The 25,123-nt window shown below is 50.8% G+C and overlaps 10 protein-coding genes across 10 annotated transcripts; 4 read left to right on the plus strand and 6 right to left on the minus strand.

The window, feature by feature from the left end:
- Nucleotides 1–21: 21 nt before the first annotated feature.
- Nucleotides 22–1,834, minus strand: GT037_002114 (mfs general substrate transporter; the record flags this gene model as incomplete). Its single annotated transcript, XM_038927161.1, has 5 exons — nt 22–154; nt 216–257; nt 304–1,314; nt 1,364–1,588; nt 1,638–1,834. The coding sequence occupies 5 exons, from the start codon at nt 1,832–1,834 to the stop codon at nt 22–24; spliced, it is 1,608 nt and encodes a 535-aa protein (XP_038790453.1).
- A 796-nt stretch (nt 1,835–2,630) lies between these two features.
- On the plus strand, nt 2,631–4,374 carry GT037_002115 (general amidase; the record flags this gene model as incomplete). Its single annotated transcript, XM_038927162.1, has 2 exons — nt 2,631–3,502; nt 3,552–4,374. The coding sequence occupies 2 exons, from the start codon at nt 2,631–2,633 to the stop codon at nt 4,372–4,374; spliced, it is 1,695 nt and encodes a 564-aa protein (XP_038790454.1).
- A 454-nt stretch (nt 4,375–4,828) lies between these two features.
- GT037_002116 (uncharacterized protein) lies at nt 4,829–9,073 on the plus strand (the record flags this gene model as incomplete). The annotated part of the gene is made up of 1 exon (XM_038927163.1): nt 4,829–9,073. One exon carries the CDS (start codon nt 4,829–4,831, stop codon nt 9,071–9,073), a length of 4,245 nt encoding a protein of 1,414 aa, XP_038790455.1.
- Nucleotides 9,074–9,462: 389 nt separating this feature from the next.
- On the minus strand, nt 9,463–10,214 carry GT037_002117 (nucleoside diphosphate kinase-like protein; the record flags this gene model as incomplete). Its single annotated transcript, XM_038927164.1, has 4 exons — nt 9,463–9,725; nt 9,780–9,927; nt 10,085–10,115; nt 10,198–10,214. 4 exons carry the CDS (start codon nt 10,212–10,214, stop codon nt 9,463–9,465), a joined length of 459 nt encoding a protein of 152 aa, XP_038790456.1.
- A 312-nt stretch (nt 10,215–10,526) lies between these two features.
- On the plus strand, nt 10,527–14,945 carry GT037_002118 (glycoside hydrolase family 31 protein; the record flags this gene model as incomplete). Its single annotated transcript, XM_038927165.1, has 6 exons — nt 10,527–10,611; nt 10,709–11,492; nt 11,540–13,571; nt 14,106–14,142; nt 14,385–14,487; nt 14,540–14,945. The coding sequence occupies 6 exons, from the start codon at nt 10,527–10,529 to the stop codon at nt 14,943–14,945; spliced, it is 3,447 nt and encodes a 1,148-aa protein (XP_038790457.1).
- A 310-nt stretch (nt 14,946–15,255) lies between these two features.
- Nucleotides 15,256–16,518, minus strand: GT037_002119 (uncharacterized protein; the record flags this gene model as incomplete). Its single annotated transcript, XM_038927166.1, has 4 exons — nt 15,256–15,554; nt 15,757–15,816; nt 15,866–16,022; nt 16,084–16,518. The coding sequence occupies 4 exons, from the start codon at nt 16,516–16,518 to the stop codon at nt 15,256–15,258; spliced, it is 951 nt and encodes a 316-aa protein (XP_038790458.1).
- Nucleotides 16,519–18,126: 1,608 nt separating this feature from the next.
- GT037_002120 (fad binding domain-containing protein) lies at nt 18,127–19,903 on the plus strand (the record flags this gene model as incomplete). The annotated part of the gene is made up of 4 exons (XM_038927167.1): nt 18,127–18,306; nt 18,363–18,749; nt 18,800–19,147; nt 19,202–19,903. The coding sequence occupies 4 exons, from the start codon at nt 18,127–18,129 to the stop codon at nt 19,901–19,903; spliced, it is 1,617 nt and encodes a 538-aa protein (XP_038790459.1).
- Nucleotides 19,904–20,053: 150 nt separating this feature from the next.
- GT037_002121 (uncharacterized protein) lies at nt 20,054–20,697 on the minus strand (the record flags this gene model as incomplete). The annotated part of the gene is made up of 2 exons (XM_038927168.1): nt 20,054–20,452; nt 20,503–20,697. 2 exons carry the CDS (start codon nt 20,695–20,697, stop codon nt 20,054–20,056), a joined length of 594 nt encoding a protein of 197 aa, XP_038790460.1.
- Nucleotides 20,698–20,706: 9 nt separating this feature from the next.
- On the minus strand, nt 20,707–21,429 carry GT037_002122 (uncharacterized protein; the record flags this gene model as incomplete). Its single annotated transcript, XM_038927169.1, has 1 exon — nt 20,707–21,429. The coding sequence occupies one exon, from the start codon at nt 21,427–21,429 to the stop codon at nt 20,707–20,709; it is 723 nt and encodes a 240-aa protein (XP_038790461.1).
- A 2,527-nt stretch (nt 21,430–23,956) lies between these two features.
- Nucleotides 23,957–24,305, minus strand: GT037_002123 (uncharacterized protein; the record flags this gene model as incomplete). Its single annotated transcript, XM_038927170.1, has 2 exons — nt 23,957–24,057; nt 24,119–24,305. 2 exons carry the CDS (start codon nt 24,303–24,305, stop codon nt 23,957–23,959), a joined length of 288 nt encoding a protein of 95 aa, XP_038790462.1.
- Between the last annotated feature and the right edge of the window lie 818 nt (nt 24,306–25,123).

Here is a 25,123-nt window from a genome sequence, read left to right on the forward strand (position 1 = left end):
CGCGTTTGCGAAGGTCTGATTCTAACTCACCGCCTTATCGGCGTTTACAATATTATAGTACTTGTTACTACTTCTGACGCGCAAACGCTTACCGTACTTGATCATGACAAGAAAGACAGCGGACGCAGCCATGCCAACGAAAGCTGCAGAAATGCTGAAGATAGGTTTATAACGTCAGTGTATGTCTTACATGCAGTTTGTATAGAGATACTTACAAGCAGTTCTGATACCCGAGATTTGTCAGCCATGGAGTAATACTGTCTCTCGTTAGCTTCGAACCTTCAGATGCACTGGAGAACTTACCCGTAACTTATGGCGAAGGACATGGTATTGCGAATCAAGATGACCGTCACAATCGCATCGCCACTGATATCGTGATAACTATCGATCATGTAGTTCACACTGATCGTAACGCCGACAGAAGAGGTGAACGCCACACATCCCATGGCAAAGACGAGTCCGAACCAGTGTACGCCATGCGCAGCGCCAACACCCCAGAGTATCAAGAATGCCGGAACCATTACTAGGCACACTGCGAAAGGCCATAGACGGTGCTCCGCTTCCATGACACCATTGTTTCTACGCGCTAATTTGATCGTCAGCCAGTCGCTGAAGCGCCCAGAGAACAGTGCTCCGGCAATGACTCCGATGCAACAAGACACATAACTTAGACCGACCATGGAGGGCTTGAAGTTGTATCCTGGCCCACCAAGAATGATGGAAGCAGTGGCGTTCAAGACGTTAAACCAAATGAGGTATGAACCATAGCTGAAACCTGAGTAGAAGATAACAGGCCAGCTAATGTATATCAGACTACGCTTCGCACGCTCGAAGACGTTTGCTCCTGGAGATGTCTGCCATAGAGATAGCTTTTGAGCGAAAGTCTTGGATGACACTCGCATGTCATCGCTCATAGTGGATGGCGATGTCGTTACGTCGGCTTTCTCCTGGTCCAAAACCTTGGATGATTCCATCTCTGGAGAGTCTCTAGCGACAGGTATCCCCTCGATCTTGCGCGTATAGTTTGTCTCTTCCATGCAAAAAAACAAGAGGACTAACGTTACGGCGAGGAAGATTGCCGGCCAATAGAACACCCATTGCCAGCCTTGACCTTCTGCGATGAAGCCGGAGATGATAGGGGCAAAGTAGTTGCTTCCCGCTAGGGAGAAAGCGTAGAAGCCCATGTATTTTCCTCGCTGGTGGGTGAAGTATACGTCGGTTACTGAGATTTCGGGAAGAGCTTCTACTGGTGCGACGAAGAATCCCATAACGATGCATCTGGCTATCCACTCGCCATTGCTTTTGACGTACGCACTATGGGGGTCAGCTTATGAACAAGTTCTTGCACAGACATGAGATATACCTCCAAATACTACATCCAATGGCTCCAACGACTGATATTAGGAACGTAAGACGTTTCCCATATCGAAGCGCAAAAGGTTGCCAAAAGAGCAGTCCCCAACCAAGAAAGAGGAACATGTATCCGGTCCCTTCGTTCAAAGTTGATACGGAAACGCCTGATGCTTGAGATAATGGTACTAACACCGAGTATACAGTAGACACCGCGATGCCTGTCATCCACGTATACCTTCGCATCGAATCAGCCGTATCCTCGATAAGTGGCAGTGAACACTCACAAATTGGTACATAATGAAGATGTGAGCTTGCGGCGTGGCGACCAGTTGAGCGGATCATCAGGGTCACTCGATGGCGCTGGATCGAGGATGATGTCTCCATTGCCAGCATGACGAGCGTGTATACTATGGTCTAAATCGACCAAATGTACAGTACCTGGCACAGAAGCCATTTCGGTCGAATCTGCCACAATTGTCATCGCGGTGGCTACGTACTGGGTTTCGGCGATGGATAAGAATGTGTCACGAATGATAAAGTCCCAAAAAACGGCTGTCTCAAAAGCGTAGTACAAGAGTGGGGTGGCATGCATATAGACCCAGGAGCGGTAGGTTTACCAGGTACCCTGCGTCACTCCAACTTGGAGCTCGTTCTATAAAGCCCACATCTTCCTTATCATCATCCTTCCCATTTGCAGCTCATTCTGTTCAAGATGTTCGATAGTGAACCATGGAGATGGCCACTCAAGAGTCCCGCTCAGAGCTGCCTATCTCCGTGTCTACGTAGGTACCCATCGGCTTCCGCAATACAGCAAGTCCACGCGAAGGGACCAGGAGCCGTGACACCAAATCCAACGCGGGGAAACGTTCGCTTGATAGGCAGTGGAGTCGGTGCGCTCATTGGGAGATAAGCGGATAATTGGAGTCGTTGGAGCTGGATGCAGTAAAGGGTCGTCCGCTAGCTGCAGCGGGACCATTTGGGATGACGCGCTAAGGGCCGCTGGTCGGATTGGTTCCGCACTTCCAACACCAACCACCCCCTTATCAGCTTGATCGCACTACCATTGCTGCCGTCCATTGTCGTTCCGGAATCTTTCCGAGGACGGAGTCAACGGGATGTTGCGTGGAGTTATAAGAAAGAACGTTTCTGTCTTAGGCTTGGCCCCAGCAATGACGACAACGGCGCATGTGCAGATAAGACCGCCGTGATGGTTCCCAAAACTGACGATGTTGGATCACATCTGCGTTTGATATCCCTATCACTCTCCCAACATCATAATGGCGATTCATCCCTCCGAACTAGCTATAGTTCAGCGTAAGGCTGTTCCCAAAGGTACACCAGATTACGAAAAGAAACGAGCATCAATCCTCGAAGCTTTTGCGGCAAAAGTGCCTCCTGAACTACGCCTATCTCCAAAAATTACTGCCGATCCACCAAAGAATGTGTCTGAAATACCAATCACCTGCGGCATACTTACACCCGCCGAGATCAACATCACCGAAAAGTACGATGCAGTAGGCCTTGCTGAAGCCATCGCCGCACGCAAGTTGTCAGCAGTCGAAGTAGCCATCGCATTTTCAAAACGTGCTATTATCGCACACCAAATGACATGCTGCTTGACTCAATGGTTTATGGATGATGCGATCAAGAGGGCACAAGAGCTGGACCATTATCTAGAAAAGAACGGAAAAACAATCGGCCCACTTCATGGAGTTCCTATCAGCATCAAGGAACATATGCCCATTGCTGGAACCTACTCATCCCAAGGCTCCTTGGCGAGTACCGTCTTGGACGAGAAAGATTGCCTGTTGGTGTCAATGCTAAGAAGTATGGGCGCGGTATTCTACTGCAAGACCAACCAGCCTCAAACAATCATGCATCTGGAAACGACATCTCATTACGGCCGATCGCTGTGCCCTTTCAACATTGATCTCAGCGCAGGCGGCTCATCTGGTGGCGAGGCTGCACTTGTTGCAATGAAAGGCTCAGTTCTTGGTGTAGGCACGGACATTGGCGGCAGTATTAGAGGCCCTGCTGCTTTCTGCGGCATATATGGTTACAAGTCGACATCTTACATGTTGCCGATGAAAGATTTCCTCGGACATGCATTTTCTGCAGAACTCAATATTTTGTGTAGGCAAGTGCGCCTGTACGAATTGCACGTGAAACAAACACTGACTTCATTTACCTACATATAGCACTGGTCCGTTTTGTCGGAGCTTGCGAGACATGGACCTTTTCATGACGACTGTTTTGGGCCAGAAACCGTACTTGATGGATCCCAAGGTAGTGCCACTTCCTTGGACGGGACTAACGACTAAGACGAGGAAACCATTGAGAATCGGTGTCATCGAGAACGACGGCTTCGTTGATCCTCAGCCACCAGTAAAGCGCGCTCTAACATGGGCTCGTGAGCGTCTCTCCGACCCTCAACATTCGGATATTGTCCAAGTGAAGCCGTTCAAGCCGTATAAGGCACAAGAAGCATGGAAACAGATCCGACGTATGTACTGGCCAGGTGGCGGCAAACTAGCCAAAGAGGATATTATGTCAACAGGCGAGCCAGTCCTACCACTGAGCGACTGGATATGGAAAGACGCCGAACCTCACGGTATGCTGCATGCGGAAGAGGTCAACGAGCTACGTGCCGCTCGCGACAAGTTCCGTTATGAGTTTGCCGACAGCTGGAACGAGCAAGAAGTCGACATTGTCATCGGCCCTGCGTTTGTTGGGCCTGCCTCTGCGCATGACACAGCGTTCTACTGGACATATACAAGCTTGTACAACTTTGTCGATTACCCTGGGGTTGTTGTGCCCACGCCAATCAAAGCTAAGAACAAGGAGAATTATGCCGCGGACTACAAACCATTAAGCGATGAGTGCAGGCATACCAGAGAGCTGTGGGAGAGATCAGATTTTGAGGGGGCGCCAATCAATCTCCAGGTCAACGCCAGAAGGTACCACGACAACGACTTGTTTGGGGCACTGGCGGTCTTGAAGGATATCTTAGATCTTCCTTAGTGTGCGGAGCGTGGCCCTGTTTTTTTAATCCTATCGCACTTCTGTTTACTATACGCGTATATACGCTTTGTACCCAGTTTTATTGCTGCTGCCGTGAGAAGCTGCCATGCTGTATAGTGCAAAGTTTTGAATCACAATCGACGCTAGTTGGTGGTAATACAAGTCTCTGGAGTGCTTGGACAAGCGGGTCTGTTAGACATTGGTAGAGATGCAAGATGCGATGCAAGGGTTGGTGATGGAGAATGAGAAATGCGGTACAGGAACAGCCGAGGTGGCCGGAAACAGACATAATAGTGCAGGGATGTCGCGTTGGAAGAAGCATGACGGAATGAGCCGTTGCTCCCACATCAATCATCAAGACTGGTGAGCGCATTGCCCACCTTCCAACATCAACGAATCGCTCCGCTACGCGATGTCGCCCCCATAACGCGTATCTGCGCTCAAACTGCGCACCATGGATCAAGCCCGTATTTCGGAGCTCAGTCCAGAGCTGCCCGCGATGGAATCGAAGCATTTCCGAGCGACAGCAACGTTAATATGGCCGTATTCGTCATCAGCGCGACAGTTTGCCTTGTTGCTTGCTGAGCCCGATGTCCGATTACGACGCAAGAATGGACAGGTCAGAGCGCGCTTCTCCGGAGCCAGCGCAAAGGCCGTTGCGACAACAGGTGTGGGGATTGGAGACGAGGTGGTGCTGAGCCTACGAGGCGCTGAGTTCGTCAAGGAAGGCGCCGTCAGCACCCCAGGCAAGAGCATCGAATGGGAGCTATCATACCTACACACAGTCACGATGCGCGTCTACCGCAACGGAGTCGAAACTGCAAGCCTCGACCTCGTCCATGTCGCGCCTTCGCCTGTCTCGGCATCGCCTGCTCGCCGGCCGTCTACAGCCAGTCCGGCGTCCGCGCTTCAATTCTCCTCTCCTGCCTTTCTCAAGCGCGCGCGATTATCCGACGGTCCGTCCTTCCAAGCGCCCTATGATCCTCTGGCGGATGAGACGGAAGAGGGCCATGACAAGAAGCGACGTAGGAAATCGTACCGGGATTGGAAGGCCTGGACATACAGCACAAGGACACCGTCGCCAGAGAAGGAAGACGTGACTATGGAGGATGAGCTCGAGTCGGCTGAAGCGTCACCTAGTCGGACAGGGCGGCTTCCTCGCACTCCTGTCTCGCCTCAACAATCAGAGATGCTGTCGGTCGCAGCCGGGCCCTTGCAGGCACACCAAGACGAACCAACTGAACCTGATACTCCAACGGACACCGACAACTACGACTTCTACGCTGCGCCCAACGAGCATCCAGCGTCGGATGCACAATATGCTTTTGGAGGCGACACTGAGATTGACACCGAAGTCAATACCGAAGAAGAAGGCGCTACGCATGGCGAGCTCAATGCACATGATACGAGCGCCACAGAAGCAGACACCGACGAGCTAAATCCTGTACAACTGGAGCGCGTCGAAGAAAACGTGGTCGAGATTGGGGCGATTGCAAGTGCACACAGTCATGTCAAGAATGAGCTTGCGATAGCGATGCCTCCCCCCACATCATCCACCTTTCCATCTGTCACTGCAGGCTTGTTGACCCCTATCGGTCGAGAGCCTGCAAGCCCAAAGCTTGTGCCACAAGACGCTTCCAACCTCCCCATGCCATCACCATTCCCAGGAGACCAGGATGCAATTGCTACTTCCTATTTCAGCCATACCGCTACTGGCGAGCAGCCGCTGGGTGACGATGCTGTGGTCGAGGATGGGCAAGATTTACCGAGTGAAGCAAGCTACATCGGTGAGACGTCCTTCTTTAGCTCAGTAGGCTCATCGAGAGCTTCAGTATTCCACCCAAACCATGAGTCAGCCTTCACACCTGTGCGCTTCACATTTGGCATGGACGGTGCTGGCTTCTCACGTCTCATGGATCTATCGTCGCCTCCAGCAGAAGCGCGAGTGATCGAAGAGCAACCTTCGAAAACTGAGGCAGGAGACATGTCCAAGTTGCGCCAGAGTATACCCGAGAGCGAGCCAGATGAAGTTGTCGAGGATTCGACTACCGCGGACTCCCGAATCGCTGTGGATGGACCAGGCGAGCTGGAAGTGGTAGAACCTTCATCCAGGGACGAAGAAGATGGTGTGAGTGAGACAGAGATGGACTCGGTGACAGCTGAACATTCGATGCATTCGATTTCTGCTGAACAGCCTGAAGAAGGTCCCAGCACAGCGGACGACTTACAATCTAGGAGTGAGGCCCTTGAGGAAACTGATCGTCAAGAATTAGCCACGAGCAAGCTAAATTCAACAGCCACGTCAGCCATCGTTGATCTAGGCCCTCCCTCGGATGACGACGAAGTCGAGCCCAGCCACGAACAGCAGCAGCTTCAGCCTAGCCAGCGCACCTCCACTACTCAGGACCAGTCCCCTACCATAGATGTTGATAGTCATAGTGAGTTTGTAGACCTGGATCTTTCGACCGAAGATGCACAGACCCTTGAAACGACAGTGGGGCAAACAGTCACTCACACTCCATCTCAGGAACCAGAACCTGATGTCGTATCACGTCATATGGAGGAAGTCTTGTCTCCTAATGGTCACCCACCTGGATCAATCTTCGAGGCTACTGATGATTACTTGCAAGATGCTTTCCCAATGGAGCATTCATCGTTTGTCCAGGAACATGAGCAGGTAGCTGGTCTTGGGGATAATCACCAGTCAGACATCAAAGTGGAGTCAATAGAAGAGGTCTCGATATCACAGACAAACGAATTCAATACTCACTTGGGACATGAAAACAGCGCACATGCAGCTACTGAGTCTGCGAGCCAACGGTATTCCACGGCGCCTGAGGACGATCAGAAACCAGGAAGCATGGATATGTTACCAGAATCGCCTGCAAAGAATACCAGGTCGGAAGCAAGGACTGCAGCTTCGCCAAAGAAAGACGAAGCATCCATCTCCATGTCCAATACACAACCCAAGGGATCTTTGACCTCTATTGCACATTCAGCTGTTTCACCGCCTAGGAAACGCGCTCGTTCTGCCTTGTCCCCATCGCAGGAGTCTACTCAGACGTCTCCCTACAGTCTTCGCTCACAATCGAGGCAGTTTTCCCCAGCAGAGAGCTTTTCGGCCGATGTTACTGCTACCCGAAAAGGGCTGCCCAAAAATGCTTCGCAAAGTAGTATGAATTCGGTGTTCAATATTGGAACCTTACAAACCCAGGACCATGATCAGTCTGTCTCCAGCTTCCAGCCGTCGCAAGAGTTAGGCGCATCACAGGGCAGATACTCTGATGTGGCTTTCGTGAAAGATTCCGAAGAAGAAAGCGTTCGGTCTGAGCACACTATATCTACTGTGCATCCCTCCGATGATATGGGACACATGCACCACAGCGACCCTATCGACCATGCTGTCGATCGTGCTGCCAATGTTCGGGAAGACGAAGAGGACACAAAGCCGCCACCCGCAACCGCGCCCGAGCTAAGAAGATCAAGCCGAAAGACAAAAGGGAAGAAATCGGACTCACAAGTGATTGCAGAGGTACGTAGTAATAGTCCTGCTCGACCTGGCTCTTCACATGCTACTCAGTCGTTGCATAGCAGTCCAGGCATGCAACGACGCGAAGCACGATCACAGGAAAACATAACTCCCAGTCCGCGCAATGTGCGGAGAACGAGGAGAAGAGTATATGAGTCCGATGAGTTTGCAACACCAAACGCCAGCCAGAAAGCGGACGAGCAGATCTCATTTGGTGAAGGTGAAGACAACCAAGGCACCGTTGATGTCGATGACTTTGTGCGCAATTCACCACCTGGATCTCCTACCATCGATCAACGAACCAAAAGACATAGCAAAAAGCCTATTACTCCAAGTGCAACACAACAAACAGCCAAGGATTCGCAACCCAGTTTCAACGACCACCAAGAACAGGATACGTTGTTGACACCTCAGCTTACGCAAACCACATCTGTAGATCTTCGTTCCTTCGAAGCTGGTAATGTGGCCAATACAGAAGCCATTGCCGCGTCAATCAATCCCGAAACTACTGCCATATCCCCACAACTTATTGATGCATCCTCAGACGACGCCGACAACGACACACTCGGAGAACCATCAGTCGGCCTGTCTACGCCACTAGCTTACTACACCCCTCTCAAGGATCTCCTATACTTCCTTAACCGCTCCTCTCAATTCTACTCGGCTGCCAATCCTGATATAATCGCGCTCGTCACGTCTCCTACCACGCCAAGCGAAAAAGCCAAAAAGGGACCGAAACATTGGTTCACTACCCTGCAAATCACCGATGCTAGCTCTTGGCCTCAAACAACCACCGTACAGATCTTTCGCGCTCATCAGACTGCACTTCCAGAAGCACAGGTTGGCGATGTAATTCTACTCCGCGCATTTGCTGTCAAGTCGTTGAACAGGCATCCCACGCTCACTAGTGCAGATGAAAGCGCGTGGTGTGTGTGGCGCTGGGACAGACCCATCTGGGGCGTAAAGAGGGGTGCATTTGGCGAATTAAGAGCGAGGGAGGAGACTAAAGGGCCGGCTGTCGAGAGAGGAGAAGGGGAATGGCGCGAGGTGGAGAAGTTGAGGAAATGGTATGCAGCAAAGGTACAGAGCGACTTGGTGGAGAAAGAAGAGGGGAAGGTCAAGACGAGGAGTAAGGACAAGGGGAAGGCGGCGGCAGATGTAGATGCATGAGTGGTATCACGTGCTGTACGGCGTTGACAAAGGATGTCTTCGGACAGGGACTGCCATGGGCATTGGCGCATGCATATTGTGCTATATCGAAGCATTGTATGAGCTGGCAGAGGTGTGGTCAGACGATGGCTGCACGTGTTGTCAGGGCGACATCACTCTTGCACCCGAGAACGAATATAGAGATCATTCATGTGTCTCATTGGTTTCTACCATATTCCTTTTCATGTGATCGTATCTTCATAGCCCACACCTAAACCTTGAAGCCGGAGACAGCCTTTCGCCAGACGAATTCGTAACTACTAGGTGGGTCGGTGGACCAGCTTTCCATTACGAGGTCGTCCGGCTACTAAGCATACTCCACACTCTCCTAGTTGAATTGTATGAGACGTCTACTTCTCGTAAACCCAGTCGTGCTGAGCAGACTTCCAGCTCTGGACCTCGCCGTCCTTGAACCAGAGAGCAATCTCCTTCTTGCCGTTCTCAACGGAGTCGGAGCCGTGGCAGACGTTGCGGCCAACGTCGAGGGCGTAGTCGCCACGGATGGTGCCGGGGGCGGAGGCGAGGGGGTTGGTGGCACCGAGGATGGAGCGGCCGGTCTTGACGGCGTCACGGCCCTCCCAGACCATGGCGCAGACGGGGCCAGAGCCCATGTCTAAGCAGTGTCAGTGGTTTGTTTCGATATATCTCGTTTGCGAGGGCGACGTACAGGCAATTAGACCGGGGAAGAAGGGCTTGTCGCTCAAGTCGGCGTAGTGCTTCTCGAGGTGCTCCTTGGAGGGAGTGACCATCTTGATACCCGCAAGCTTGAAGCCACGGTTCTCGAAGCGGGTGATGATGGGACCGATGAGGCCACGCTGTCGAGCATCTGTTAGCATATGTGCTTTTTGCTTTTTGTTGAGAAGTCTGCTGCTTCAATTGTGACAACTAGATGATTATAAAGATCCATGGCAACCATTGATGCAATTGACAGCTTGGAGAGTGGGCGTTGGGAGGAGTGAGTGTTATACATACCTGGACACCATCAGGCTTGACAGCGATGAAGCTGTTCATCTGTCAGTATACCGTTCACCGCCCTTCAGCTGCCCCTCGTCGTGGAATCGGAGGGATCGGAGCATTGGACATACGTCTGCTCGGTAGTCATTTTGGCGATGAAGTGACTTTTGAGTTTTTCTTGGTAAGAGTAATTTGTCTATGCGACTTGAAGAGAGGAATCGGGAAGAAGGGGCGGACGTGTAGCTGGAATTTTATGAAGGGGTGGGGTATGGGCTGCCCTCGTTGTTGTCTAGTGGGGTAGCTTGCATAAAGTTATGCCTGATTTGTGCAATGGAGCTGGACCCTGACCTTGGCGCTGCTTCAAAGTCCACATGGCATCTCGAGCGTTGAGGGTTGGCTGATTGATTGATGAATTGATGATATTCCGGGCTGGCTTCTGTCTACTAGAGAGCTGCCTGTCATGATTACTTTACGGGAACAGCCTCCCCGGTGGACGGCTGTCTTCTTCTTTTTGGCGTTATTGGCGTGTCTGTTCGTGCCAGCTGGTATGTAGCTAAGCTCACTGCTCCATATCCCCAATTCACGACTACGTCTCCTCTTCTTTACATGCGAAGCTGCAAGGACGCTACTAAAAGACAATAGTATCCGTCAAGCACGAGAACTTCAAAACATGCAGTCAATCGGGCTTCTGCAAGCGCAACCGCCAATTCGCCGATGACGTCTCCGCTACGGCCTCCTGGACCTCACCATATGTTCTCGATCCTGCCTCCATCACATTCAACGACGGGCAATTGGATGCTGTCGTACTCAAGACACTGAAGGAAGGCGAGGAGAAGGCTCGTCTGCCGCTTACTGTCACGTTTCTCGAATCTGGTGTCGCACGCGTTACTCTCGATGAAGAGAAGAGGGCAAAGGGCGACATCACACTCCGCCACGACAGCAAAGCGCGAAAGGAGCGATACAACGAGGCAGCACAATGGACTCTTGTTGGAGGTCTGAACCCGTCCAAGGGCGCTGCCTTCAACCCGGACACGGAAGACGGCTACACCAAGGTCGTCTACGGCAAGGGCAGCAAGCACCAGGCTGTCATCCGACATGCACCCTTCGGCATCGAGTTCCAACGCGATGGCGAGACACAAGTCAAGTTCAACGAGCGTGGCTACATGAACGTCGAGCACTGGCGACCCAAGGTTGAGAAGCCTCAAGAAGAAAAGAAGGAAGGCGACGAGGAAACCAAGGAAGAAGAGAAGAAGAAAGAAGAGCCTGTCCAAGACGAAAGCACATGGTGGGATGAGAGCTTCGGCGGCAACACGGACAGCAAGCCGAGAGGTCCTGAGGCAGTTGCGCTCGACATCACATTCCCCGGATACGCACACGTCTTTGGTATCCCAGAGCATGCTACAAGGCTGTCTCTCAAAACGACTAGGTACGCAGCATCCATCCCTATCTTGATTCTTAGCTAACAAATTTCAGGGGTGGCGACAATGCTTACACTGAGCCATACCGACTGTACAACGCTGACGTTTTCGAGTACGAGATGGACAGCCCCATGACCCTCTACGGCGCTATTCCTTTCATGCAAGCCCACCGCAAAGGCTCCACCGTCGGTGTCTTTTGGCTCAACGGTGCAGAGACTTGGATCGACGTCACCAAGAAGAGGAACACCGCCAACCCACTCGCTCTTGGTGTTGAAGGTCATACCGATACGGAGACTCACTGGATGTCCGAGAGTGGTCTCCTGGACGTGTTCGTCTTCCTTGGACCTACTCCTCAGGATCTTACTCGCCAGTATGGTGAGCTGACCGGCTACACGGCCATGCCTCAGTCTTTCGCTATCGCCTACCACCAGTGTCGATGGAACTACGTTACCGATGAGGATGTCAAGGACGTTGACAGGAGGTTTGATAAGTTCAACATTCCTTACGATGTCATCTGGCTCGACATTGAGTACACGCAGGAGAAGAAGTACTTCACCTGGGATCCTCTGACCTTTACCAATCCCGACACAATGCAGCAGCAGCTTGACAAGCGCGACAGGAAGCTTGTTGCTATCATTGATCCTCACATCAAGAACACTCACGATTACCCCATCATTGACGAGCTGAAGAAGAAGGACCTGGCTGTCAAGAACAAAGATGGCAACCAGTATGAGGGTTGGTGCTGGCCTGGTTCTTCCATGTGGATCGACTGCTTTAACCCAGCTGCTATCGACTGGTGGAAGGGCTTGTTCAACTACGACAAGTTCAAGGGTACCGCCTACAACACCTTCATCTGGAACGACATGAACGAGCCCTCGGTGTTCAACGGCCCTGAAACAACTATGCCCAAGGATAACCTTCACCATGGTAACTGGGAACATCGCGACGTTCACAACATCAACGGCATGACCTTCCACAACGCGACCTACCAAGCCATCACCGAGCGCAAGAAGGGAGAGGTTCGTCGCCCCTTCGTTCTTACTCGAGCCTTCTACTCTGGCAGTCAACGTACTGCTGCCATGTGGACTGGCGACAATCAGGCTGAGTGGACTCATCTCGAGGCTTCCATCCCTATGGTGCTCAACCAGGGTATCTCTGGCTTCCCCTTCGGCGGCGCAGACGTTGGAGGCTTCTTCGGTAACCCGAGCAAGGAACTTTTGACTCGCTGGTACCAAGCTGGCATTTACTACCCCTTCTTCCGTGGCCATGCTCACATCGATACTCGTCGCCGTGAGCCATATGTTGCCGGCTCCCCCTACACCGAGATTATCACTCAGGCTCTGCGTCTCCGATACCAGCTCCTCCCTGCCTGGTACACTGCTTTCCACGAGGCTCACACTACTGGCGCACCCATTATCCGGCCCAACTTCTGGGTACACCCTGACGATGAACGTGGTTTTGAAGTCGACGACCAGCTCTACATTGGTTCCACCGGTCTCCTTGCCAAGCCAATTACCAAGGAGGGCGCTGACAGTGTCTCTATCTACATTGCGGACGACCAGCCCTACTATGACTACTTCGACTTCACCACTTACAGCGGTGCAGGACACCACACTGTTCCAGCTCCCCTCGAGAAGATTCCATTGCTTATGCAGGGAGGTCATGTCATCCCACGCCGTGACCGCCCTCGTCGATCCTCTGGTCTTATGAAATACGACCCCTTCACCCTCGTTGTCGCACTCGACAAGGACGGAAATGCTGCAGGAACCCTGTACGTGGACGACGGCGAGACCTTTGACTATGAAATGGGCGCCTTTATCCACCGCCGCTTCTCCTTCGATGGCACCCGTCAGATCCTTACTTCCTCCAACCTCGACTCCAACAAGCGTACTGTCAAGTGCGAAAAGTACCTTAAAACCATGGAGAAGGTGCGCGTGGAGAAGATCATCATTGTTGGCGCGCCTAAGGCCTGGAAGAACAAGGCTGAGGTCGTTGTCATGCAGGAAGGCGAGAAGGAGACGCAGAGGAGGAAGCCTGTACCGCTTGAGTTCCATGCTGCCGAGGGCAAGAAGTCCGCGTACGCGGTGGTAAGGGATCCGCGTGTGTTCATTACTAGGGGGTGGAAGATTGACTTTGCGGAGAAGGGTGCGGGGCATGAGCACCATGGTCATGAACATTGAGCTTTGAGATGTCGAGACGTGTGAGTAGCACTGCACTGTGACCTAACAAAGGCCATGGTGTATAGGATGGAAGAAAGTAGAGCGTATATAAAGTCAAGATCAAGGCACCCCGATGCACTGCTGCGCACGGAGATGAATACCTGAACCCAGTCACTTTTTATGACTTACAATCTCTGTCTCCAAAACCCTTCATCTCAATGTAAGTCAGGTTCTTCTCAGGAGATTAGGCGAATAACTCAACTGATCGGATGCGCGAGTGGACATGTAGACTCAGACATCGTGGGCTGTACACTTTTGTGAGACTGAAGCGTTTGCGACCGAGATCTCATTGTCTCTCCCCATCCTCATCATATCAACACCTTGAGCCGCTTTTGGCTGACAGAGAGTGCATCGACTTTCCTGATGGACACTACAGGTATGCGTTGCTAACAGGGTCAGTAGGCTATTGTTCACTCCATGGAGGACCAAGAGGTCCAATGTGAGTGCCGTGGTTCCGCGCAGCCTGGAAATCTGACGATGCGTGACGTCAAAGTGAGCAAAATCGTTGGTCACCCACGACAATCCTGCGTCGCAACGCGAACGTCAAATGCTAACAACAAACAGCAACAAGAGTTTAAGCCTTTTCTTCTTCACTTCTCCACACCAGATACGTATCCTCCCTTCCTGTCGTCAACGGACGTGTAGCAAACATGCCTCAGTATCACACCCCCACCGGAACAGTCTCGTATCGAGATGCAAAATCAAGCTTTCCCAAATTTCCGCAGGTTGGGTTTGGTCGCGCCGTCGCTATCGGGGTTGGTGCCGGGTTCGTAGGAGCCTTAGTGTAAGTCAATGGTGCTCTGGTGATTGTCCTACGACTGATGAATTGTTATTAGCATGTCTGGGTCGAACAAAATCGAGCAGTTCTTCACTGGTCGCCCAGATTCCTACGTACCCGCACGAACAATGGGCAACCATCTAGGCGTCTCACCCGAATTCTACAAGCGTCACACTTTCCTGTTGAACCATGCACATCATTTTGGCATGGGAATGCTTGCTGGACCCTTCCGAGCAGTCATGTCTTACTACGGTGTCATCGGACCGGTTGCTGTCTTTATGCATACTGGTCTTCGCATCATGCTGGACCAACTGATGGAGACTACCGCGAATGTGTCAGCGGCTCCTTGGACGTGGCCGATCAACGAGCAGATTATCGACATCCTGCATAAGGGAACGTATGCACTTGTCACTGGCTATGTATGCGACAAGATGGTAAGGGGTGTAGATTGGTTCAATAGCTAAGCCATTTCACATGTTCAACAATCTTTAGTAATAATGAAGAGAGATAGCTGTCTTTATGCTAGAAGACAAAACCCAAAGGGAGTCTATTCATCGATCAAAGCGGTCTTTTTAATGACAATCTCCCTTCTGCCATACATACAAGGGTCCGTTTCGCTCCCTGTCGTCTGAACAAGCCTTTTGGGTTTATACTTGTATGTGTGGGTGATACAAGCTTAAGAGCTGTGTATACATTGACCGATCAAGCTCGACAATACTGCACAAGAGTACTATTTACTTTCCTGCCTTCGCCAGACGACTCCAATTTCTAAGACTAGCTGGTTACCCCATGTTTGGAACTGTGGGTGGAAATCTCGTTATTCTGGTGCACTGTCGTCTTTACCATGATACGCCCGGCATTATTCGCGGGTTCCTCCTGGCTACTATGTGTATCTTCCCAGTAGATATCTGCGACGTCGCGGTTGCGTCGGCCTGAGGGACTGACGATGCTCTTCATTTCGATCTCATCGGTTCCTTGTTCCAAAAAGCCTTGAGCATTGTACGATGCCTTTTTCGTATCCATGTGCTTCCGAATGAAGGATGCGAAGGCGGGTGAACAGGCAATCATTATGGCTACCAAGTAAGTCAGTCACATTCCCAATCCAATGGATCAACAGAGAGTTTATACCTACTGAGAATTCTAGTATAGTCTATAGCATCAACCATCTAGGTTCTGGCGTCGTAGCTTTTCCACTGCCATCCACACCAACTTGTAAGCAACGTATAGTTGCAAAAGCGATGCAAATAAAACCGCTACCGAACAATACAAAGATACCTATCTTCTGCTTGCGAGGCATCTGAAGATTCCATGTGAGACGCAGTGGCAGAAACATGACTGCAGATATGAGCACACTACTCTGATTTTCTGCAATTGCTCAACTTACCAGCTAGATCAGTTGTCACATCAACGGAGTACGCGAAGTAGAGGCTGAAAATAACCCTCTGGTCTTCATTGGCAGTTCCTCCGCATTGGCCTTCTCTGGACTCCGCGTCGAGATCGTCACAAGTAGTGAGAGTGCCAACGATACTACCAACCCACGCCTAGACGTATTTTTAGCTCCGTTCAGTGACCGTGATAGAAGATTTGGTTCTTAGTACTCACCAGCACGCAAAAGGTGACTATGCTCCACCATATCTTTCTGTAGATCCTCGGCAGTCCGGCGAGCAGCTTTCGGTACAGCGTCAGCAACGACATTTTGACCGAAATGAGAAGTGTGTAGAAACACATTTGGCCGGTAACAAGGAACTTCAACATCGCTATAGCATCGTTCTTCATCGTGGCGTACGGTTCAGTCTTTCCCTCCAGAACTGCATACGCTCTATATATCGATGACGCAACGACATGATAACAAGCCCATAGTGCGACAAATAAGCAGAAAGCAAAGTAGACGAAGAGATCGGGCAACTCAAAAGGTTCGCGTTTGACGATTTGTGGCACAGCGCGCGTAAGAGCTAATCCAGATGTCAGAAGGAGCATAACAATATTCGTACAAAGAAGAACATCCTTCGAAACCGGCGCCTTCGAGGCTGCGTACATGATGGATAGTTAAATGCCTCAGAAGGGTTTGAGAAATCTACTGCGGAGTAGAGACAAATAATCGTTGGCGTATCAAGATAAATGAAGTTCGTGGTAAGGAAGACGTCCCTCGTAAGCAGCCCTCATTCGTACAACGGTCTTCACGGCCCGTGCCTGTCGTTCAAAATGCTGTTTTTTTTTCTAAACCCACCCCGTCATGACTAGCACCTGTAAAACCCTCCAGCGATGATTGGGCACAACAAAAAAAAAGAACCATGGGGTGCGTTGACAATGGAGTGTGATCTGAGAAGAAGGATTGCATGTCTTCTCGCTTGGCAAGATCGAAAGATCAACAACGGGCGTATTAGCGGACGTCTGACTGATAAAAAAACGATTGAGGCTCAGTCCTTCATCCCACGTTCAGCGGGCGGACTGGAACATGCTAATTTCTACCAATCGTGCAACAACGGGAGGCGACGCAGGTGGATGACTGCTTAGAGTCGACTAAACACCTCCTGACCGGCTGTCATGCTAACTATGCAGCGCAACGGATTGGAGTAAGCTTCGAGGACCGAATTGATTATGTCAGTGCAGATTATCGACCTGATAAACTTACGGAATGTGCATTCGATGAGGGACGTTGCAACCGTGCCTTTGGGATTCGCGGCATGCATCCTGATGGCCACCCGGCCACCAGTGTTCGGAACGGCACAGCGGGACAGCGTCCCTGCACACTGTGAGGCAGGAACACATTCCTTGTGGGTGCAGATGATTGAACTTTGACAGATTTCTCACCCTATTTGGGATGTAAAGAGCATACATGGGAAATGAGCCATGAAAGCAAGGCCAGCACAAAGAACGTTTACGAAAACTACCTAATACAATGGTATATAAACCATGCTCGAAGAAAGTACGGGGATGGGAACGGATGTAAGTACAACGGTCCGCACTCGCTGCCGGCATGGGCGGGGACATGGTAGGAAACTCCCGCGCAACCAGGATGAGTTCTTCAGCGGCTTGGCATCAGGGGTCGATCTCCGTTATCTCGGCGCGAGTACATCCACGAGTGTGTAGAATTGCCTTGGGATTTTCTTGAGGAGGCCTGATTTGTATGGCAACCCGTCGTTGGTTCAACATTACCACGTCTCCATCCACAGTATGTCCGTCGCACTTACGTTGAGCCACAGGTGCTTGCCGTTGGTATGAGTCTAAAATCTGCAAATCGTTTGCACTTGTGTTTCCGTTTTCAAAGGTCTGGCAGTGCCAATGGCTGGGGTACCACATAGCAGATTCGAGGCGCCGCACGTGGTGGCGGGAGACACGCTTTGGTCAACACAAGAACGCGAGCCATCTGCAGGAAGGAATTCCTTCGAGCTCGCTTGCAGTGTTTATATTGCGGTAGCAGCCCTATTGCATACGCTACCGTACGATGGCTTCTGAGTCGTAGGTTGCAGCCGAGGACGGGTTGCTAAGAAAAGAAGGAAGAAGGGCTGCAGATGAAGCGCACCAATCGTTGTCCGACGCAGATCTACCAAACGTAGTGGAATAAATTAGATCGAACCTGCACTCCATCACAACTAGTGTCTTGGATCACGCCCAAGTCTCTTCTTCTCCCCCACCAAACCCGGGATGAGATCCTTCCTTGCCCTTGTCGCCTTCGTGGCATTCGTTTCAGCTCAAACAGGGGTCTTCGAGCCCGCAGACTTCAACGTGACTAAAGCTCTCATCGCAAACGGCATTAATGTCTCCGCCATCCCTCAGCTTTCGGGCTTGGTGGAACGAACATCCCTCAGTAGTTGCTCGATTGCTGTGCGTCACCTCTTTAGTAGCCTCACATGGTGCCAAAAGCACTGACAGATCGATAGTGCTCTTCCCTAAAACTTATATACGGCAGCGAAAAGCTTCTATCGGAGCAAACCCCGACTTATGACACCTTCACTAGCACATATTGGGCTGCGCAACAGGGAGAATTGCATCCTAGATGTATCTTTGAGCCTTCAAGCACAATCGAAGTGTCATCTTTGGTCTTGCTATCTCGTTTAACGCAGTGCCCCTTTGCCGTCAAGGGTGGTGGCCATGCTGCCTTTGCTGGTGCTTCCAGCATTGAAGGTGGCATCGCCGTTTCGATGAAGAGATTCAACACTGTTGCGGCTTCGAATGACAAGAAGTATGCTAATGTCGGTCCTGGAAACTTGTGGATCGATGTTTACAATAAATTGGAGAAGTCTGGCCTTGGAGTCGTTGGCGGCAGAGTGAGTCCAGCTAGCAGTGGCATCATGGAGCTCTGCTGACATTGCTTCAGATGGCCCCTGTTGGTGTTCCAGGTCTTGTATTGGGTGGTGGTATTTCTTTCTTCTCCAACAAGGTGGGGTGGGCCTGTGACAACGTTGCCGCCTACGAAGTTGTCACAGCCTCTGGCCTCGTGGTAACCGCTACCCCTGCGGCATTCCCAGACCTTTACTGGGCACTTCGGGGCGGCGGTGGGAATTTTGGCATCGTTACCAACTTCAAGCTCGATGCGTTTCCGCTTGGCCAGATGTGGGGTGGCCAGCGCATCTTTACAGAAAACAATTTCAACAGCGTGCTTGACGCTCTTTACAACTTCGCCGTCACTGGGTCTTCCAAGGACACAGATGGTGCAGAGATTGTTGTACGTATTCTCTCCCTTCGGTGTGTGCATCGGCGAGGTTCTAACCACGCACAGTCCTTTGGTTTCACTCCCAGTATTGGGAAGATTGCGATAGTCCAAACACACTATGCTCAACCTATCGCTAATCCTCCTATTTTCAATGAGATCCGAGCTCTTTCTCCTGTGATGGACGACACAGCATTTGGTACGCTGGCCAACATGACCATGAAGATGAACGGCGGTAGAGCAGAGGAAGCCCTCGGTAATCGCCAAACTATGTGGGATGTGTCCCTCAAGGTCGACCGCGAGCTTTATACTTATCTCGTTGATACCTTTTACACGCTTCTGCCTGAGATTCAAGCCGTCGAAGGCCTTTCGCCATATATTTCTATCCAGGCTATTACCGAAGGCCAACTCAAAGGTATGCAAAAAAACGGTGGTAATGCGCTAGGTCTGGACGCCGGCAAGGGCCCATACTTTGTCATGAACATGAGCGCCTGGTGGAAAAAGGCTTCGGATGATGCCACTGTTCTCAAGTTCTTTTCGACTGTCATGAAGAATGTCAAGGCTTATGCAGAGGGCAAGGACTTGGACAACGACTACATCTATATGAACTACGCGAGCGAGTTCGAGGACCCTCTCGCAAGTTACGGATCGGCGAATATGGCGAAGCTGATCGCTGTGAGCAAGAAGTACGACCCTGCTCAGGTGTTCCAGAAACTTCACCCAGGTTACTTCAAGTTGGGCCAAGGAGCGCCAAACAAGAACATGCAGTAGACTCTTTTTCGCATACACCAGTTTGCCAAGAGTCAGAAGTGGGCAAAAATGAGCTCTCCGGCTTCAATCAATCAATCATGCTTCTTAGTGTGACTGCCCTAAAGTTAAGTTTGAACTAGACTGGTGCAACTGCAAACCATTTGCAGCTAGTTACATGGCCATAATCGATTCCCCACCATCATGTGCCATCCTTTTCCGGATAGTAATCTTGAGCAGCTGACCCGTAGCTTTTACTAAGCTGTCGTCTTCATTCCTCCCAAGCACTGCGCTGGGAGCATATACTAACGCTTCTCCAGTGTTTAATCCTTCGATATGTTGCATGAGAGTATTGTCGTTTTCCATGGGCCCGATATGTTTTTTGAGTGCGACATACCATGTAGGACTTGTAAAGCGATGGATGATGGTGACAGAGCAGAGTGCAATGAGTGCCGTAGAGACAGTTGGTTCCTGCGTGGAGATGATGATGCGGGTACCCCAGTGCCGTTGGAGACGAATGATGTTGTCGAGACTGTCCGTAAGAAACTTTGACCCAGGACTATCAAGCATGTACTAATTTTGTGTCAGCAAGAGTATTGTGATTGAACCTTAAGAAAACAGACCTTGTGCGCCTCGTCTAACACGACCATCTTGTTCTTGATGGGTGACTGGAGAAAGCGGTCCAACCCTAGCTTGAAAAGAACACAGGCTGTACCAGATGTCATGAAGACATCAGACAGATCCATGATAATCATCTCGCCTGGAAGAGATTCCGGTTCTGCCGTGTTTCCGTCCCGGTCGAGGAATGACTCGAGCATTGCCAAACGTCAGTCAAGGGCTTGCGCCTGTTCCCTACTCAGGTCTAGCTTCTTCACTTCCCTAATGAATAAGTTGTAGTCGAGTAATCCATCCTTGCTTGTGGACGATATCCTTCTAAGCACCATCTCGACCTGGCCCATGTAAAGTGTAGGGCTCTTATCACCGACCCCCATCAATGCGCGCATGGCAGTGATGTCGAGAGCTCTTGCGTTGAGTTTGAACGGAACGACACGGACGTTGCAAATTGGATCTTCATAGCAGCTTCTGATTGCTCCATTGTCAGCAGAGACCAAAACAGTGATTCTTCGTACTTTCTGCCCGGGAAACTCATGTTTCGCATGAGCCAAATGCACAGCTTCTCTGACACTGAATCCTGATCCACCGGTGCTCCAACTTCCGTAGCTAAAGACCATTGCACAAGCAGGTGCTTCCAAGCGGCCAAGCTGTTTGTACGGGATCAATGCATTCTCGAGCATGCAAGCTGTAGTATGACTTTTGCCACTTCCTTGAACACCGCAGATGAATGTGGAAAATGGAACATTAGTATTATGGAAAACCTTGACTCCTCGTCCGGCTTCATCTGGGTAATTGCCGATGTAACCGAATTGAGGAACTAGATCATTCGCGCGTTGAACGACGACAGGGCCCGATAATAACGGCGCGTTCTCAACTCCGTTGACAGTCGCCTTGGAATTATTGGTTTGATATGTGTTTGGAACGAGATCATCCATGTCACTCAAATCTAGTTCTGGCCGATCGCGTTTTACGGCCGTTAGCAACGCAACAGACGAAGGCGCCGGGGATTCATTCTTGGATATAGGTACGGTCTTGGGAGAAATCTAGATGGGTGAAGGAACTGTTGGCTGTGGTGGTACTGATCTTGTTGCCGAGAGTTGCGATCCCAAGACTTGTGTTGCAGAAGACGCCTGCGATGTCAACACTTGCGGCGCAAGATCTTTCGATTCTGGGGGTGACACTGATCTTGTTCCAGGCGTTGAAGTCGTGAGTTGCGGTGTTGGAACGTCTGTCGCAGTGGGTCGTGAGTTTGGGCCTTTAGCGTTCTGTAATCGCTCACGACGAGCCCTGGCCTTCAACTTTTGGACGTCTGTCACCTGAGGGAGACTGTTCTTGTGTTTTGATCCTGGACGAAGCCTCAAACTAGTTATTAAGGTAGCTCCAAACAGATTTGAGTCTCGCTTACAATTTCAATGCTCGCCTGAGTTGCGCATGCTTCGTTTGATCCGGCTCTTGCGCTACGACCTTGTCAACGAATTTCGGCCAGCCGATGAAACTGCTCGTGGCTTCATGAAACCCGATTCCAAAGTACATCTTGCGAACCCACTGGTGTAATTCTTCACTTGTGTCAGGCGTCGCAGGAGATTGAGTATCGGCTTTCGCTAGCGTAGAAGTATTTGTAGGCGCAAGGCGTTGCGACTGACCGTTGATTGAGCCACCATTGCTCAGCACACTACCTACTTTGGTGTCTCTAGACGACATCACCTGGTCGAGGCTTTCCTTAGTTATGCCCTTCGTTTCTGATAACGGTGACTTGACTTTCGCGCCCGAATATGCTGCACGCTACCTTTTTGCAGGTCGAGATAGGATCGACAGCTGGGTTATGATAGATTTATAAGCAAAAATAGGTTGTAGTTCCGGTGCTTCGATGGAGAGAGGAGGTGATCTCTGCGGCGTTGATTGCTCTGCTGTTGATTGCTGCGGCGGTGATGAGTTTGGCGCTACTGTTTGCGCTGACTGAGAAACGGAAAATTGTGGAATACCAGATTTCGCTAGTAAATCCGTCCAATCCGCTATGTACAGTTCCGCTGAGAATATGAAAGACTGGTTTACGACGGATGTTCATGGTTTGGATTCCTCCACTGATGGAATTTAGAATACCGCAACCTCATGCGGGGGAAACGCCGAAGCCGAACGTTGTGGTGAAGAAGCTTCCGATTTCCTTTATCATCCGGAAAGTGCTTCTCGAAGTCGCTCTGTATCTGATTCACGACTTCATCTGGGGTGGCTGTTTTGGGATCGGGTACGAAGTCATCTTTATCAGTTCCAGTCACTGCGTCAACAGTGTTTCGCAACCGGTTAACCATGAGCCAGTCGTAAGAAGGAAGCCGTCCTTGTGAGTTATGAATTAACTTGGCAACGGTGAGAAACTGGAAGCAAGCTTCGTATTGCCCAATATCGATTAACAGTAGCCCCTGGCGCTACTGGAGAACCCTGCGTGGATATCCTCCGCTCTCGCCCTTGCCGTGACAAGCGGGCATCTTGTATTCTCCAATTTCTTCAATCTCTATAACAGTATTTGTTGCTTTCGATGCGGGGATATCGGCCTATTGGCGGAGCGATCATCATCGACTGCGTTGCCCACAGTGCGGATCCAACACGTCAAAAGAGCAAACACCCACCAAGCCAGCACACTCGCAAATTCGCTACAGATCCACTATTCGGTGTATATATGCTTGCCCAATTAGTACGCACGATCGTGATACTGCCAAGATGTGCAATGTTCTAGCGGAGCAGTACCTAGGTAAATCACGTTCGGTCTTTCTCGCGACGCTACCTAGGTGGGTACCTAGGTACCCGAGTATGGCCGACAGCGACGGCATCATGGTTACCATTCAACCAACCTCCAATGAAGCACGACCAAAGTTATTTCAATCATACCGTACCCCAAAGCACAGCCCCGAATACTGACACGTACAAACCTTAAGCGCCAGCAACCCCGAAGGCGACATCACTATCCTCGTGTCTAGGTCCAGGTTTACAGAGCTACTCAAGCTTCATCGCACATATTTAGCAGATGATCGGCTATGGCAACTACATATGGCTTGTAGATGTGTCTTGTTTAGAGAGACGGGGTGTTCCAGATGTCTTCTATCAAGTTACGGAGGTGGAAGTCGGCTCAAAGTTCAATCATCCTACTGTACCATGAACTAAATTTGGCTTGATGCTAGCTCATAACATGCCATGAAACGTCCACGGGTATTATAACATGGGACATGGACTATCATACCTCTCTAAAATCTCTAGACCCACAACTGCCACAACACAGGATCACAACAACAAACAGAAAAGAGCTGATAATGCGATACAGCATCTTCATTGTCGCCCAGCATAGCCGATACTACTACGGGTCCGGACACCACAGCTACTCCTACCACCACTAAGTCTAATTCAGTTCATACTGATCTTTATAATATGTACATTTTTACTTTTCCTTCAACCACCAGGCCTAGCGCTAGTCGTTTACGCGCCCTGGATGCGGCGGCAGAGAGGACGACCCCTCTCCAGAGTGTTGGGGTCGCAGTTCAGTCGGTTGTCCTCGATGCAGGTCAACTGAGCGCCGCCTGTATGAAATTGGTTAGCTTGGGCGACCTAGATTCAGATCGGGATGTGCGCAAAACTTACAGTTGTTGATGCTGTCAGGGACACAGCGACCGCTAACTCCGTTGACAGTGCAGACATCCTGCTTCAAGCTGGTGTTTGCGACACAGCAAGCGCCCTCAGGCACGGGACGGTTGGCGTTGGCGCCCTGAGGCATAGCAGCTGCGAAAGCAGAGAGAGCGAGAACAACGGCAGAGATGGTGAACTTCATTTTGGCGGTTGGATTGTTTTGTTGTTTGTTGTTTTGAAGGTTTCGGTAATAGTGTTTATCTTAAGTGATTATTGATACCAAGAACCGACCAGCGGAAGAAAAGAATTGAATAGAGCGAAGTAGAGAGTAGTAGAGAAGACTGTAGTTGAAGATGCTGATGAGGTTATTACTTCAGGCGACACCAGGCACCTCTTATACACAAAGCCTCAGGAAGCGGGCTGCTTGCTGCCTCGGCAAAGAAAAACCTCACGATGCAGGCGCATTACCTCGTTGGCCGCAACACCCGTATTGCATCTCGCGTCATCTCATTCTGCGCAAAACTCCCACCGGTAGAAAACACACGAGACAAACACCAAACAACATAATCGGTTGCATCGGCCTTGAGGACTCGGCCACACGCCTACATTAAGCCTGGCGGAGACTGGCGCATGAAGAAAATTGATACCTTGGCGCTCAGGCGCCCTTGTAGCGAGGCATATCACGATACGCAGATCATACAGGAACAATGCTTCTAGGCGCTTTGCGAGACGTCGGGTTGATGATGGCAGGGAATGGAGGGATGAAACGGTTATGCTGTACCTGTTTGGGTGGCTGGGCTGAAACGTTAGCTTCCGTCGTTGGTGGGGGAGCGAGAACCGAGGGTTCTGTCGAGGGCTTACTCCGACGATGTATGCTTGGCGTTGCACTGTACTACACTTTACGCATCCAATAGGTTCAGTGCTGAGTTGTCCTGTGATTTCTGCTATGTAAAGTCCTTCGTTAGGGCGACCCATTGATTCACTCGTCTAGTACCACAGTCTCAAATTCAGTCCCGCTAG

The sequence above is a fragment of the Alternaria burnsii genome, assembly GCF_013036055.1.
Source record: "Alternaria burnsii strain CBS107.38 chromosome Unknown 750, whole genome shotgun sequence".
NCBI lineage: Eukaryota > Fungi > Ascomycota > Dothideomycetes > Pleosporales > Pleosporaceae > Alternaria > Alternaria burnsii.